The 15,937-nt window shown below is 37.8% G+C and overlaps 2 protein-coding genes across 2 annotated transcripts; one reads left to right on the forward strand and one right to left on the reverse strand.

Moving 5' to 3' along the window:
- Nucleotides 1-114: 114 nt before the first annotated feature.
- atg101 (autophagy related 101) lies at nt 115-1,408 on the forward strand. Its single transcript, XM_079247147.1, has 2 exons — nt 115-617; nt 708-1,408. The coding sequence occupies exons 1-2, from the start codon at nt 366-368 to the stop codon at nt 1,110-1,112; spliced, it is 657 nt and encodes a 218-aa protein (XP_079103273.1). The 5' UTR covers nt 115-365; the 3' UTR covers nt 1,113-1,408.
- Nucleotides 1,409-6,698: 5,290 nt separating this feature from the next.
- zbtb21 (zinc finger and BTB domain containing 21) lies at nt 6,699-13,153 on the reverse strand. Its single transcript, XM_079248273.1, has 2 exons — nt 13,111-13,153; nt 6,699-9,882 (listed from the first exon to the last, which is right to left on the reverse strand). The coding sequence occupies exon 2, from the start codon at nt 9,878-9,880 to the stop codon at nt 6,848-6,850; it is 3,033 nt and encodes a 1,010-aa protein (XP_079104399.1). The 5' UTR covers nt 9,881-9,882; nt 13,111-13,153; the 3' UTR covers nt 6,699-6,847.
- Nucleotides 13,154-15,937: the final 2,784 nt, after the last annotated feature.

The raw sequence follows: 15,937 nt of genomic DNA on the forward strand, positions 1-15,937 counted from the left end.
TCAGCGAAATCTAAATTCGAATTTAAGAGAGAAAAACAATTACGTGTGTCTTGGACTACGCGACATTCCGTAGATTGCCCCACTGTCATCATTACACACATCCTGGTGTCCCAATGGTAGCAAATGTTCAGCTAGCTGTTTTCTACTAAAATGTATGTCCTCTATATACTCCATTTTTTAACTTGAAGGTCGGATGTTGTGAATAAAAAAAAAAAGCAGTTCTGCATCATACGTTTTTGGAAAGTCTCCGCCCCTTCGCAGAGGTAAACAAGCCTACCCTCGTTATCTAAGTGGTCTAGCTTGTATGCTAGAGCCATTATCTATTAGTTTCGACGTTTGTAAATGGAAATAAGTATAATTTCGCCATGAATTGTCGTTCGGAAGTTCTTGAGGTGACTGTAGAGGCACGGCAGGTCGAGGAGGCTATGCTTGCTTTGTTGCATACCATTTTAATGCACCGCAGCACCGGGAAGTTTCACTACAAAAAGGAGGGCACCTACTCCATCGGTACAGTCGGCACACAGGACATCGACTGCGATTTCATCGATTTCACCTTTGTCAGAGTGTCCTCAGAGGAGCTGGACAGGGTGATCAGGAAAGCTGTGTCTGAATTCAAGGTAATTGGTGGTTTTAACATGTGATTGTTGACTGTAATGTGCAGGCAGGCCTGTCATTTAACTGAGCTTTGCTGTCTGTTGTGGTTACAGGATGCTTTGAGCAACTCTGGCAGCGATGGGATGGGGCAGATCTCCCTGGAGTTCTACCAGAAGAAGAAGTCTCGTTGGCCGTTTTCTGATGAGTGCATTCCCTGGGAAGTGTGGAGCATCAAAGTTATTGTTGTCAACCTGGCTAATGAGCAGGAGAGACAGATCTGCAGGGAGAAAGTAGGTGAAAAGCTGGGTGAGAAGGTGATCAACGTTGTTGAGGTCATAAACCGCCACGAATACCTGCCAAAGATGCCCACCCAGTCTGAAGTGGACAATGTTTTCGACACTAGTCTCAAAGATGTTCAGCCCTACCTTTACAAAATCACTTACCAGATCACTGACTCACTGGGTACCTCCGTAAGCACCACCATGAAAAGGCTGATAAAAGACACTCTGGCGCTGTGAAGATCCTCTACGACAAAATAAATGGACGATCTGGATCATTCATTATGATCTATAGATGTCTTACACCTTTTTTTTTTCAGTCTAGGAACACCTTTTTATTTGTGCAACCACAAGCTAGTGTCAGCTTAATCGCTTATATGATGTCTGCTGTGACTCCATCTTGCCTAAATCTTTATTTTTCAATTAATTTTACAGTTTTTAAAGCTATTTTGTTTGCAATCAGTCAATCCATCTTCTACAAATGTATTTTATACATTGTAATAACGCCACACTCATTAGACCCTTCTATGAAATATGTTGCTGATTATGGCATCTATAAACTATTGTACATTCTGTCAATAAATATTATTCGGTGTGTGTCATTCTAGTCTACATACATAAAACTACTACAACCCAATCCCAGGTCTGAGACAGAGAAGATAAAGTATGATTATCATGAGGAAGACGGAGCTAAGTTTTGGAACAGGTTTCCTCGTCTATGTGAAAATTTCCTCTCGGCATGCAGTTTCATGGTGAGTGTGACCTTAACATGGGTTAGAACAGGATTTCCATTTTGCAGTTTTTCCAAATAACAGCAAACACTTCCTAAGTTCACTCCCCGATTTCCAGTCAGAAAGTGTCATCGTGGCCCGCAGCTGGAATGCACCCCAACCCTGGCTCAGTTATGTCTGCCAACAGGAAAATGTGTGTGTGATTCATTTGGTTCCACATGTACAAAGTGAAGAGAAAGTACCCCCTTTCTCTGTGCTGAGATTTTATGCAAAAGGACAGTAAAATGAATATAGTCCTCAAGGTTTTATCATGAATACAACTCATATTGTACTGATATTTAAGTACAATTATACTGCTTCCATTGGGCTTGCAAAGGTAAGTAGAATCTGGGTGTTGCTAAAAACAAATGGCCTTGATGAAGTGATTATCAGCAGGTCTGAGCAGCTGCAAAGGAGAAGTTTTGGCAGCTTGAGGCATTCAAGTGTGGCAACATGATACATTGGAGGACAGAGATAAATGCATATCTAGAAAGGAACGGTTCAGCAGTATGGTAAGAGTTAAAAGGACGTTTCTGAACAATTTACAGTCAATCATTCCACAGTGAAAAAGCTTGTTCACAAGTGGAAAGCATTGAAGACAGCCGCCAGTCTTTCCTGGCAGCTCTCACCAGCCAGTAAAAAGCAGTTTGGTGTTGTCTCTTTACTTCTTGCTCTTGTCACTTTTATTTTTATTTCCTCACTTCCTCTCATACTGTCCTCTTTCATTTCTTTGCTGAATCAGCAACTGTGTTCAAAACAGCCACTGTGTTGCTATTGCTGGCAGCTGACAGTACTGTAAGACTAAACACAGCTGTAAAGTGATGCTCCAGGCTGAAAAAGGAGTTATGAAGAGTGGTTTCTCAGCTTCAGCATGCTGCAAGGCAACAGCAGCTCCACAATGTGCATAATGAATGTCAGTGTTCCAGTCAGTAAAACATAGTTTTAAGGTCCTTGAAGTAACACAAAATAACTTTACAACCTTAAAACTCTGTGCTTCTGACAGTGACATATACTTTGCACATTCTTCAAGCAGTTGTTGCCTTTAAGCACCCTGAGGCTGAGAAACTGCACTTCACAACTTTTTTTTTTGCTGTCCTAAAGCGTCACATATCAGCAGCATTTCACTTTCCCCACCGTGTTACATGCTAAGAACCTGATATCAACACACTGACCGACTAGAATGCACAACATGGCTGGTTCATTAAAGAAATGCAAGAGGATATTTATGGAGGAACTGAAGAAATGAAAGAAAAAGTGACAAAGCAACACAGTCAACATAAGGCTGATTTTTACAGGCTGGGTAGAGCACAGAGAAAAGAGGTATGGAATTCCCCCTTGAAAAAGAAAATGTAAAAGAGCAAGAGATATGAGTTAACGTCAGACTGACTTATGTGCACGTTGATCTGTCTTTCCTGTCCTCTTCACCCCAACCAGTTGAGTCAGATGGCTGCTCTTCCCAAGCCGGGTCTTCCTGTTAAAAGGGAGTTTTCCTTTTCACTGTCGCCTCATGCATGCTTTGGATGGGGGATTGGATCGAAGTCAAGATTCGATGCGATCGGTTGTTTTCTCTCTTACCTTGGATATTTCTTATAAATTGGCCTGAACTGATGTGTCTGTAAAATGTCCTGAGATAAAATATAGCAAATAAAGCTGAATTAAATTTTACTGGATGGAAAGAAGTCAGAGAGGGGACAGGATGAAAGATGGCTCCAGAATGAACCTTTGTTAGGGGTCACTTTAGTGAGAAAATCTACCAAAGCTCAGTAATGGGGCTTTATGAGAGATGTGGAAATATGAGTAGCCATGCACCTTAACAGAATGAGACAACACACAGAAAAACGGGCCAAAATATCTATTCTATTCTACAGTCATTTAGCAGACGCTTTTATCCAAAGCGATATCTCCAGAACAATGTAAGTCCTGACATACAGAACATAATTATTTCTAGTTGTTACTACTATGAGTAGTTCTTTAAGCAATTTAATCATGAGGCATAGTCAGTTTTTCACACTGCTTCTGCATTTTTTTAGTCAGTTTTTGGTAAATAAGAATTTTCAGATTGTAATATTTGGGTATTATGTTGCGGTTTGTAAAACCATCAAACTGAAAGAGGATGCAATTTGTTTTTCACATGACTGCATGTTGAACATCTGAGCGCTACGTCAGCGACGGACAGGGGTAATAAGACCTAATTAGCAGACTTGTGCAGAGTTTGTTTTGCAGCAGGGAAACTCCTAAGACTTGCTGGACCGAATTGCCCACCCCTGGACTGAACGAGTCAAAGACCAGTGAAGGACGGCTGGCCTCGTGGACTGGGGGGAAAAGGTGTAACTAAAATCGATGTGTATTTCCTGGTGTGTAAATATTACTTCCAAACCTTTCTATATAAGTTCTGAAGGAGTGAAATGCAGATGTATGGAAAAAAATCAGGTTTCACTCTTGATGCCTACAAATTTACCACAAACCCCGTCTGGCCTTTGTTCATTTTATTTATTTTAATCCAAATAATTTATTATTTATTTATTTGACTTTATTTGGTGATATTTATTTTCATAAAATTTATTATCTATCTCCATTCGTTATTTGTAATTGATTGATGTAATACAAAACTACTTTTATTTTTTCTCAAATATATATATATATTTTTTACCTTTTTTTTTTTTAACCATTTTTTTCTGTTTACTTTTTAAAATATAGGTGCAAATAAATTCAGATGCTAAAATACAAGAGAAGTCAGCAGGTAATGATTAAGTCTGATTAAAAAAAAGTATGATTAAGTCTGGTAAAAAAGTTTAAAAAAAAGGGTACTGATTGTGATCTTAAGCCAAAAAAAATAAAAATAAAAATAAAAAGCTCACTTTAGCCTGTTTGATGATGAAATGCTTAATTTACAACTAAAGTGGCATTAAGTCCAGTAAAATCTGACTTAAGGAGCAGATTACGCCTCAAATAATTCAAGTACCACAAAGGAGAGTGTGTGTGTGTGTGTGTGTGTGTGTGTGTGTATATTTATATATATGTATATATATTTACTCCACTGTTACTCTTTATTACAGAAGTGAAGCACAAAAACTGTAAAAAACTTAAACACAAAACGGCTGCAAGTTTCCAAAGCAACAATAATGCAACCAATGCTGATACAAATATTTGATTATTGCAGTGAGAGCACAGGAATACTATAAAGATAAAACTTCTGTTTACTAACAAAATCAGTACAAAAAATTGAGAATACAAACACCTCCATGTACATGAGTCTAATCATATCTGCAAAACTTTCAGAAAGTTTTCCTCACAAGAAATTAAGAGCACTATTAGCAGTACAGATTTTCCGCGAGAACTGAACATCACAATGCACCATACATCGCTCCTAAAGTGGAAAAAAGAAAAAAAAAAAGAAAAAAAGAGTGAGTTTGTGAGGATATCGACTTCATCCAAATGTTAGCAGTCGAGATAATTTATGACAAAGATCTAATCCATCAAGCCAAATATATACTTTTACAAGAATACAACTGGAAAACAACTGGGATACAATCAAAACACAATCTTTTGCAATAAATCTTTAGGAAGCAGGAACACTCGCATCACTTTTCACAGAATGAGGTTTGCTTTCTCGCGCTTCCTTCCTCTCGACCTCGCCGCCTCCACATGCCTGAGTCACAAGTCGTTCTGAACTCTGTTGTGCTTTTATGTAAAATAACATTGAAAATTATATATATATATTATATATATATATATATATATATATATATTTAAAGTTGCATAAGGCCATCAAAGCACTGTGAAGCAGAATCAATTCCTAAAAGAGCTCAAGTGCAAAATGTTTTTATCAGTGTTTAAAAAACACTTTACCTGTATCATTCATCAACAACTGTGTAACCATAAGCTGCATTCCTACACAGCAGAGGTTTTTTCTTACTTGTCTGAAATTCTGATTGCTGTAAATGTGCTGGTCAGATGTTTTGTTTTTCTTTTACTTTCTTATACAATATAGTTGGCTGAAGTGTCTTACTTATAAAGTATAGAAGTGGAAATGTTTCAGCAGGCTACTGATGAAGGATTTGTGTGGTACCAGTTAGTCTAATTTAATCAGCCCAAAAAAATGATGAAAAGGCAGGATGAGACTCATTTACAACCTTAAACCTTGGTTACAGTATGTAAACAACATCATCTAAGCAACTGAGGACAATATATTCCCAGAACAGAATCAAGCTGTGAAACAAAGTGCATATTGAATACATTGTTAGGCCACCAATATTTTCTTAAGGGATACCAAACACTTAGAGACAACTCTAATATGAATGCAAAAGCTTCTTTCTTTACTTCAACAGTAGCCTTTAAAACCTTAAAGCACTTTTCCCACACTTGAAGATGACAGTGTGTACAGCCGTTGCCTTCTGTGGCTGCACATTTACATCTAAAGTATTCCAGCTGGGGAGCAACTCTATACCTTGTTGTCTCAAAACACCTACTTAAGGTAAATATAAAAGAAAAGACCACTAAAGTGAAAACAGATCTATTTTTACTGGTCATTTTAAAAGAAAAGGCTAATCTTTTTTAAATTATCTACCAGAGGAATCTAGCACTTGATTGCACATTCATGTTTACACCTCTTAACTATGGAGGAGTAAAAGGGCCACAAGTATTATTAAATAATTACTTAAATGTGTTATTTAAATAAAATTGATTTATTTGATTAAAATTAGGATTGAATGCATATATATATATATATATATATATATATATATATATATATATATATATATATATATATATATAAAATTAGATAATAATTTTACTTTTTAAATAAATATTTGATTATCCTGTGTTGGAGTACATTATGAGTTTATTTTATCTGTCAACCTGACCAATTGTCATCAGTTATTTAATGATTGATTTAATTCACATTTTAATTAATTAATTTAACATTCTAATTTAAATTAATAAATGATACATTTAATTGATTTAATAAATTTAATGATTTAAGAAATTAATGACACATTTATTTAATTAATTAATTATGTATTTAATTTATACATTGTGGCACTTCTACTCTTCCATATGTAACAAACATGGCCACTTTAGAATATAACATTGGAGGCAAGCAGATGAGCTATACATTCAGAGTCTTCTTTTTGTAGGCTTAGGTGCGTTAACACGAATATTAAGTGTCGTCTCTCGGGAGAAAAAGCACTGCCATCAGCTGTCTTACATGTGGCTGTGACTCTGCTCGTGGCTCCACAGACTGAAGGCCGTCTTGAAGGTCCTGTGGCAGAGTTTGCACATGTACTGTCTCTTGAATGTCAGGGCAGAAAGAGATGGTGCGTGGTAGAAGAGCGTGTCCGATTCACCGGGGTTCTCCATGCTGTTTGATCTTGACAGAGGGCTGTGGCTGCTGGCCTCTACTTCGGGCCTACTGGTCATGGTTACCACTGGGCCACAGAGCTCTGGGCTCCTGCTGGACTCCTCGGCCATCACAACTGGTGCCGCCTGAGCGGACTTGAGCACGGAGGCCTGTGGGGAGGGACGCTCTGAGGCTTGAGGAGTGAGGGGAGGGGAAGGAGACAGTGGCGAGGGATGCCTGTCCATTTCTTTGGCTCCAGGTTCGTTAGCAGTCGACATGTGGGACTGGAAGTGGCTCCAAAGGCGGAAATTGGTCCTGAAGGCTTTGTTGCAGATGTGACAGATGAATGGTTTGATGTGGCATAGCAGCTCCTGGTGTCGCTCCAGGTCTTTGCGAGAGCTGAAGAGACTGCCGCATTTCTCGCACGGCCACACCCCGGGTTCCTCAGGCCCTGCTTTGGCAGCTTCTGCACCGTCTCTGTCACTCACCGCTTCCTCTAACGGTTCCTCTTTCACCACCAGCTTCCCGTGGTGACCCATGCTCAGGTCCTCAGGCACATACGATGAAGAGTCTTCTGAATCATACATAGGTGGACCCGAGGAGTCGCTATAACTGATGTTCTCCCGAAAACTCCCGGCTGCTGCAGGCTCATCGCCGTAATGCTCCTCTCTGAGTATTTCAGTGCCCTCCTCGTCATTTTCTTGATGTTTCAGGTGAAGCTGGTCTTTAACAGTCATCATGTTTTGATTGTGGACTTCCACCTGGTGGCGCCATATGCTGAAGGAGGACTTGAAGGTCCGCATGCATTCCAGGCATGTCAGTTTCTTGTATTTACAATGTGCCTCGTGGTCCTTCTTGACAACTGGACTTGAGAATCGGAGGCCACAGTAAGGACATACAGTTGCATGTCGACAGCCTCGCTCATGGTCGCCCTGCTCTACGAGCGATGACAGTTTCATGTTACACAGTCTACAGGAGTAAACATCATTGTCTGGGCTCTTCTGCTGAATGATCTCTTCCTCTTCCTGGTAGAGGATACTCTCTTTCCTTGTGTCCTCGTCTGCCTTTTCAGTAGGATGTGTCCTTAGGTGCTGCCTGTACTGAGACTGGAACACAAACACTTTCCCACAGTAAGGGCATATGAAGCTGGGTCTGGATCTCTTTTTGGCAAGCGAAGGAGACTGCAAACCTTGCTTATTCCGCTTCAGCTTCCAAAGTAAAGCTTTCTTTATCTCTCTCTCTCGCACAATATCTATCAACTTCTTTTGAAATTTCTCGTCCAGCACCGAGGAGCTGGAGGAAGATGCTGGGTTCTGTACGACACCATGCTGAGTCTGGCAGTGTGTCCACACTTTGAAGTTAGTATGGAAGCGTTTGTGGCAGATGTCGCAAGCGTACGGCTTCTCCGGGTTGTGATACATATTTACATGACGATGGAGTCCGGCGCTGGACCGGAAAACTTTCAAACAATTCCAGCATTTGAAAAGCTTGTTCTGAAGTTGCTCCCCACTGTCTTCATTGAGCTCGACGCTGGCGTGCTGAGGTACTGTCTCGGACATGCTCGTATTAAGTGAAAAAACAGGTTCTTTGAATAAATTACTCTTCTTGAACGGGTACCTCCTGTTGTCTGGTCTGTCCTTTCTTTTTCCCAGAGGATTAAAGTCCACCCTGGAGCCTTGGTCATAGTTTGTTTGAAAGTCTTTGAGACTGACTGGCAAAGCATCTCCGACTGTGATACGAATAATGTCCATGGGGTCAGCAAGTGGACTGCTAGGCTCAGCCTTCACAGTGACATCTCCTTCTACCTGAGTTTCTTTATCATACCTGCTGGGATACTTTGACCTGAGAACCAGAGGGGATGCACTTGCTGAACTGCCGTTATGGATAGACGTTTCTGATCCAGATGTTTTTGAGGCCATTTTAACAACCGATTGTTCTCGGTTTTGCAGCTCCTTGAGCTCCAATGTGGGGGAAAAGACCGGAACGGGGCTGTCCATGGATAGTGATCTTCGGAGAAGGCTTTTTATCAAAGGCCCACTCCTGTCAATGGTCTGGCCAAGCTCACTGGAATGACCCTGAAAGGGCACTTTATGATGATAGCGGCACTCTGGCTCCTCACTCTCCTCTTTAGAGTCCGGGTCAGTGCCGGCCTGCAGCCTGATCTGTGGAACTTCAGCATCACTGAAAGAAACTGATGATGTTAGCTGAGGCCTGACAGATGTGATGCGTGAGGAATTCCCTTTTAATATGGTGGAATATGGATAGCTCAGCTTCCTCTCTGAAGCTTCACTCTGTTCAGATGTTTTCCTGACGGATTCAGAGTCTTTGATCGGTTCTGATGGAGGCTGAGCTGCTGTTTGAGTAGTGTGGGGAGATGATGATCCTTCTGATGATTTTCCCTGATAATTTGAGCGAGAGGAGTGGGCCGTGTCATTCTGGACTCGACACACAATGACACTTCTTGTCTGGACATCATTCTCGTCCCCCTCTGAGAATGAAAGTCTTTTTCTGGACACGCAGTAGGACGCATTTGGCCTTGTTGACACAATGTTTGTGAGGAAAGGGATTCCAAGACTGTAGCCCAGCTCTTGAATGGCAGCCAGACTGCCTTTGTCCACGAAGAGCGAAGAGGAGTAAATGTAATTCAGAACTATCTCGAAGGCGTCGGGCTCACAGAAGTCCAAATTTACGACTTTCAGTGACTCCGTATCCGTCCGTGTGAAAAGAGACTGGAAATACTCACTGCTGGCAGCAAGAACATTCTTATGGGCCTGGTATCTCTGGTCCGCCACAACCAGTACCACGTCACACATTTGTCCCCGCAGCCGCTGCTCATTGAGGACCCCCAACACTGACAGAGCATGGGAGGGGTTACTGTAATGCACCAGGCTCTCCATGGCTGAAAAAAATAGATAAGAAGAATACATTTATCGTGCCAATCAATCATTGGAATAATTGCAGACTGAACATATGTAAACTGAATAGCAAAACATCTTTCAAGTCTTTCAAATACCATCTGAATTTCTTTAGTAGGGAATGAATACATCCACATGAATGTAATAAGAAATGTGATACCATCAATGTCATAGTCTTTGTGAATAGTATCTGATGTTTCTAACTATTTTTGCAATCCTTCACTATTTTAGTGTAATTACAGTTTGTATCTCGTGTATTTTTGTTTTCTGTCTTGTTTTGTCTTTTCGTCAGGACCCCAGGAAGACTCGCTCGTCCCTCTTTGGAAACAGCTAGGACGGATCCTTTTAACAATAAACATCTTTATTGCTGGAATATGGATCTGCATCAATCAGCACACACCTATTAACACCAGCCTGGAGAACAAATATAAGACATTTTATCAGGATATAATGTATGCTTGTCTTTTTTGTTATCTAAATATACCATTGAAATATACAAATATAGTTTCCTTTAACAAAAAAACTTCATAAATAGCCACCAAAAGCCATTTTTTTCTTCAAATGTTTCTCACTCTTACAAGGTGCATAAAGAGAATCACCTTTTCAGAGAGTCATTGAAATTGTTATTTTCTATGATGGAAATGGGTAAAGATGGTTTAGCTTTAAGGGGCAAAGATTAGTTATTTTTTTTAAAGAATAGTATATCAACAACAAGCCTCGAAGCTGTTTAATAGAAATAAATGGAAACAAAACAATATTTTCAGCTATAGCTATGAGATTTTGTGACCTACATCTACAGATAAAACTTTCAATAATTATTCATTTAGTTAATCAGATGAGTTTGGAAATGCATAAATTATTTGAGTAAGCAAAAATTTAGCTTAAAAATGCAAAAACTGGGTTGATATTTACATCACAGTTTGTGCAAATTTGTATGTTTTTTTTTTTATCCTTTTCCACAGAACCAATAACTGACTCATGTATTGTCCCATAAATTGAAACACATTTCTCTTTCTATATACACAATATAATGATAGCCAAAATGAAAACAATTTAAACTTCTGAGTCTAATGCAGCCAGGTACACTCATCTATATATGCATCTAGTTGTTAGTTGAAAGAAATACTTCACCTGTACCATCTGTCAACTACGATGATCAACAGAGGTCTACGTTAAAACTTTCTTTTTTTTTTCTTTTTTTTTTTACATGGATACACTAGAGGAAGATAGGCACACATCTCAGATGTTTGGTGCATTACAACATGTTCAAGCCTCTATTTGAAAATGTCTGTAAAGTTACTGTCAGGTAGACAGAACAATGCAGGAAGTTGAACAAGTTCACTTTAAAATTACAGCTCAACGTAAAATAATGCAAACAAAATCAGCTCCAACATCCTGATGCACACTCCTGTGTTTATTAATATATTTAATACAAAATAAAACCCTGCTTTTTATTAAGGTGGTGTAAAAATCTAGATAGATAGATAGATCATTATAGCCTATAATAAATTGTAATTACATACAGAAGCAATGAAATATGAAAAAAACGAAGAGGCCAAATATAAATGACTAAAAATGAGATAATGAATTATAAGAAAAATTATAATCCTGATTCTCATTCACCTCATTGACTGAGTGCTGCTTTAAATAATGTTAATAATTTATAAATCGGAGATTATTTACAAGTAAAATTTATACATAATGTATTGATGTGACATCATTGTATGTAATCAAGATATATTACAGAACAAAGGCATGTAAGGTTAAAATTATTTCATGTATTACAGTACACAATGTACTGTCTCGCAGGTTTTAGATCAGGGATTCGACTCAGAACCATGAGGCCTGCAGGACTGCAGTCCCTGTCGGACCAAGTAGGATAGCCCCATTTATTTATATCCCTGCTCCAACACACCTAATTCAGATTAAATGCTTCTCAAGCAGCTTGTTGTAAAGTTCTGCACAAGACCGTTAATGAAGCATGAAGCATGAATCTGAGTCAGGTGTGTTAAAGCAGGGAACCATCTAAAGATCCAGGGTTAGTAATCCCTGAGAAATATATATATATATATATATATATATATATATATATATATATATATATATATATATATATATATACATATGTGTACACACACACACACACACACACACACACACACACACACACACATATATATATATATATATATATATATATGTAAGCTTATACTGGCATATTGATGAACAGAGACAACTGATCATTAGTATTTGTATAATAATCATCTTATAAAAGATAAGAATTCTGACAGCCTCATCTACAAGATCTTATTTTGTTACATTCTTCAGCAACTAAAAGGAGTTTATGTACACCGGATTATCATTTTATAAACCCCAAAAAAATGGGAAAAAAAACAAAAAACAGCGGTTTAAGCAGATATTTTATTAGATTTCTGGGGCCTGAAACCGCAGCTTGCTTTTTTTTCTTTTTTTTTTTTAAATTTCTGACTGTAAGTTTATGCTGAAAATTGAGAGCGGAAGTCATGTTTCTTCGGTTGGCAACATTGACACCTTCGGTTTATGTTCATAGGAAGAAGCTTCATTCATTCATTAAAAACTAAACATCTCTTGTCGGACTTTTCATTAAAAACTCTGAGAGAACAGCTGAACATGCGCCAGTTTTCTCAGAGGAAGCCGAGTGGGGCTTCTTCAGCATTAGATCCTCCCTGAGACGTGGCTCAGTTTTCTCCTGTCAGAACTTCTTCAGCGACAAATGGCGAAAAGAGACAATGTGTCTTCAATATATTGGAAGAGACGAAGGAGTTAAGCCTCCAAAAGCTCCATCACATTAAGGACTGAGAGGAGAAAAAAAACAAAAAGTTAACCCCGTTTCCATGGACTCCGCAGTAAATGACGGAATAAAAACACCGAGAAGCTGCAGGGGAGTGATGTGGGAAGTGAAAATAACCACTATGTTCGGTAAAAGTGCCATTTTGTCAAAACAAAAGAAAAAAGAAGAGAGAAGCGCTCAGTCTGGTCTGACACGCCGCATTTCCTGGCTGCTAAACAGGTTGTAGCTGGTCAGGTTTTACAGCAGCACAATCCCCCCTTTCGAGTTACGTCAGGGAGGAAAAAGAAAAAAAAGCTTCTCCTCAACAGCTCTCTCCTAACTGTGTTTCACCTCCCTGCTTCATTTTATTAGAGGATAAGTTTGGTTGTCTGTCCGCACTCACCCGTTCCGTCGTGAAAATGTTCCTGACTCCACGTAGTCTGGACTTTATTCACTGTTGTGTGGAATTCTGCGTGCTGGTCGTGATTCCATCCATCTTGAATTTGACGTCATCCCACACCAGGGATGAGGTCATCGCGAAGAGCGTTCGTCACGTGAACTGCACATTGATTGGCTGGTTAAGGAGAAGAAGGATGGACGAACGGAGGGTTTCGCAGTCGGCTAATTTAAAGGGATATGTCATATTTTTTGTTTTAGCATTTATAATACACACACACACACATATATATATATATATATATATATATATATATATATATATATATATATATATATATATATATATATATATATATATATATATACATAAATATATATATATATATATATATATATATATATATATATATATATATATATATATATATGTATATATATATATGTGTGTGTGTGTGTGTGTGTGTGTGTGTATTTATATATATGTATATATATTTACTCCACTGTTACTCTTTATTACAGAAGTGAAGCACAAAAACTGTAAAAAACTTAAACACAAAACGGCTGCAAGTTTCCAAAGCAACAATAATGCAACCAATGCTGATACAAATATTTGATTATTGCAGTGAGAGCACAGGAATACTATAAAGATAAAACTTCTGTTTACTAACAAAATCAGTACAAAAAATTGAGAATACAAACACCTCCATGTACATGAGTCTAATCATATCTGCAAAACTTTCAGAAAGTTTTCCTCACAAGAAATTAAGAGCACTATTAGCAGTACAGATTTTCCGCGAGAACTGAACATCACAATGCACCATACATCGCTCCTAAAGTGGAAAAAAGAAAAAAAAAAGAAAAAAAGAGTGAGTTTGTGAGGATATCGACTTCATCCAAATGTTAGCAGTCGAGATAATTTATGACAAAGATCTAATCCATCAAGCCAAATATATACTTTTACAAGAATACAACTGGAAAACAACTGGGATACAATCAAAACACAATCTTTTGCAATAAATCTTTAGGAAGCAGGAACACTCGCATCACTTTTCACAGAATGAGGTTTGCTTTCTCGCGCTTCCTTCCTCTCGACCTCGCCGCCTCCACATGCCTGAGTCACAAGTCGTTCTGAACTCTGTTGTGCTTTTATGTAAAATAACATTGAAAATTATATATATATATATATTGAGAGCTCATATTTATTCATACACTTTGATTAAGGAAGGAAAAAAAACAGCTGTCTGTAAAATAAGAAATTGACTAAAGTAATAATGATTACAATTTTTATGAAAATCATTACAATATTTTCCAATTCTGGTTCAATAGAAATATTTTTCTTAAAAAGCAAGCAAATAAGATAATTTATTACATATTACATCACTCATAAACTAATATTTTGTTGAACAATCCTTTAATATTTCCGCGACAGTCAGATGTTTTCTGTTCCTCTCAGTCAGACTTCTGCACCTGTTGACAGGTATTTTGTCCCACTGTTCAACAGAAAAGTGCTCTAACTTGTCCAGGACCAATTTTCAATGTTTTTTTTTCTTTTCTTCAAATCAATTAAATGAACAAACAGTGTTTTATATTACTAAATTAGATCTTTGCAAATTTTTAGTTATTGTTCCTTTTTTAAGTCTCCAGTTATTTGAGAGACTGTTGTAAATTCAGTCTTTTCTTTAATGAAAGGGGATGAAGACATATGAGCAAAACTGTATATGCATATATACGCATAATCAACTCTGTTTATTTGTTAAATTTATAGAAAATAAATAAAGTTCATGTTCAAATGGTGTTATATCATTAATGTCACACAGGGATGTACAAAGGTGGTCCTTAGGGGCCACAGTCCTGCAGGTTTTCAACGTATTTCTGCTTCAACACACCTGACTCAAACAAAATAGATCCAACAGCCTATGAAGCTTTGAACATTGACTCATGTAATTTAGTCAGATGTGTTGGAGCAGGGTTACACTGAAACCCTGCAGGATTGTGGCGCTCAAGAACTGGAGCCATCCTTGATGTAAGACATTAAAGTATAGTTATTCAGTAGTAATTATTTCATCTCAAACAATTTATAGACGCAAAAGCTATCAATCACACCACAATATAAAAATTTCTCAATAAGTGCATGTTGGGTGTCGTTCTGGTCTTATTGTGTCAAAATGTAAACAGTATGATGAAGAATATGTTTTTTTTTAAAAAAAAATACAAGTTGTCATTTAACCAGAATAATTATTCATTCATTACTTCATTTACTCACTCTACTGCTTATGCAGGGAAGCTGGAGCCTATCCCAGCAATTAGCAGGTGAGAGGCAGGGTACACTCTCCATCTCAGGGCCAACATAGAGGTAAACAGCTACTCATGTGCACACTCTGTTCTCACTCACCCAAAAGCTTAGAGACAGCCAAATCCAGTTCAGTTGTAAAGGTTGTAGAGCATTTTATGTATACGATGACACCACAGAAAAAGTCTAATATTGCTAACTTTTGATGATAAGTGCTGATTTAACTAAACCTAGCAAATAGTCTTTTCTTTTTTAATTTATTAATTACAAACTTACATAGTTCTCCTTAATTTTTATTTATATAAATGTAAAACAATCATGTTAAGTCTAATTATAATTATATTTCAATACATTGAAGACATATTGTCTTAAATTTTACCCTTGATTTAGTGGTCAATTCATCATTCAGAAATTTAGTTTTTTGTGTATTGAAGACATAATGTCTTTATTATGTTCAACTAAGCAGGTATAATATGCATGCAAGTACATGACTTCGAACCCCCAAGAAACTAATTAGGATTTTGAATCAAAAGAAGTCATG

Source organism: Telmatherina bonti (genome assembly GCF_933228915.1).
Source record: "Telmatherina bonti genome assembly, chromosome: 10".
Taxonomy (NCBI): domain Eukaryota; kingdom Metazoa; phylum Chordata; class Actinopteri; order Atheriniformes; family Telmatherinidae; genus Telmatherina; species Telmatherina bonti.

Coding starts and splice junctions, on each gene's coding strand:
- atg101 (XM_079247147.1), top strand. CDS start 366: ATGAATTGTCGTTCGGAAGTTCTTGAGGTGACTGTAGAGGCACGGCAG. Junction 618..707: donor AAGCTGTGTCTGAATTCAAG/GTAATTGGTGGT, acceptor TTGTGGTTACAG/GATGCTTTGAGCAACTCTGG.
- zbtb21 (XM_079248273.1), bottom strand. CDS start 9,880: ATGGAGAGCCTGGTGCATTACAGTAACCCCTCCCATGCTCTGTCAGTG.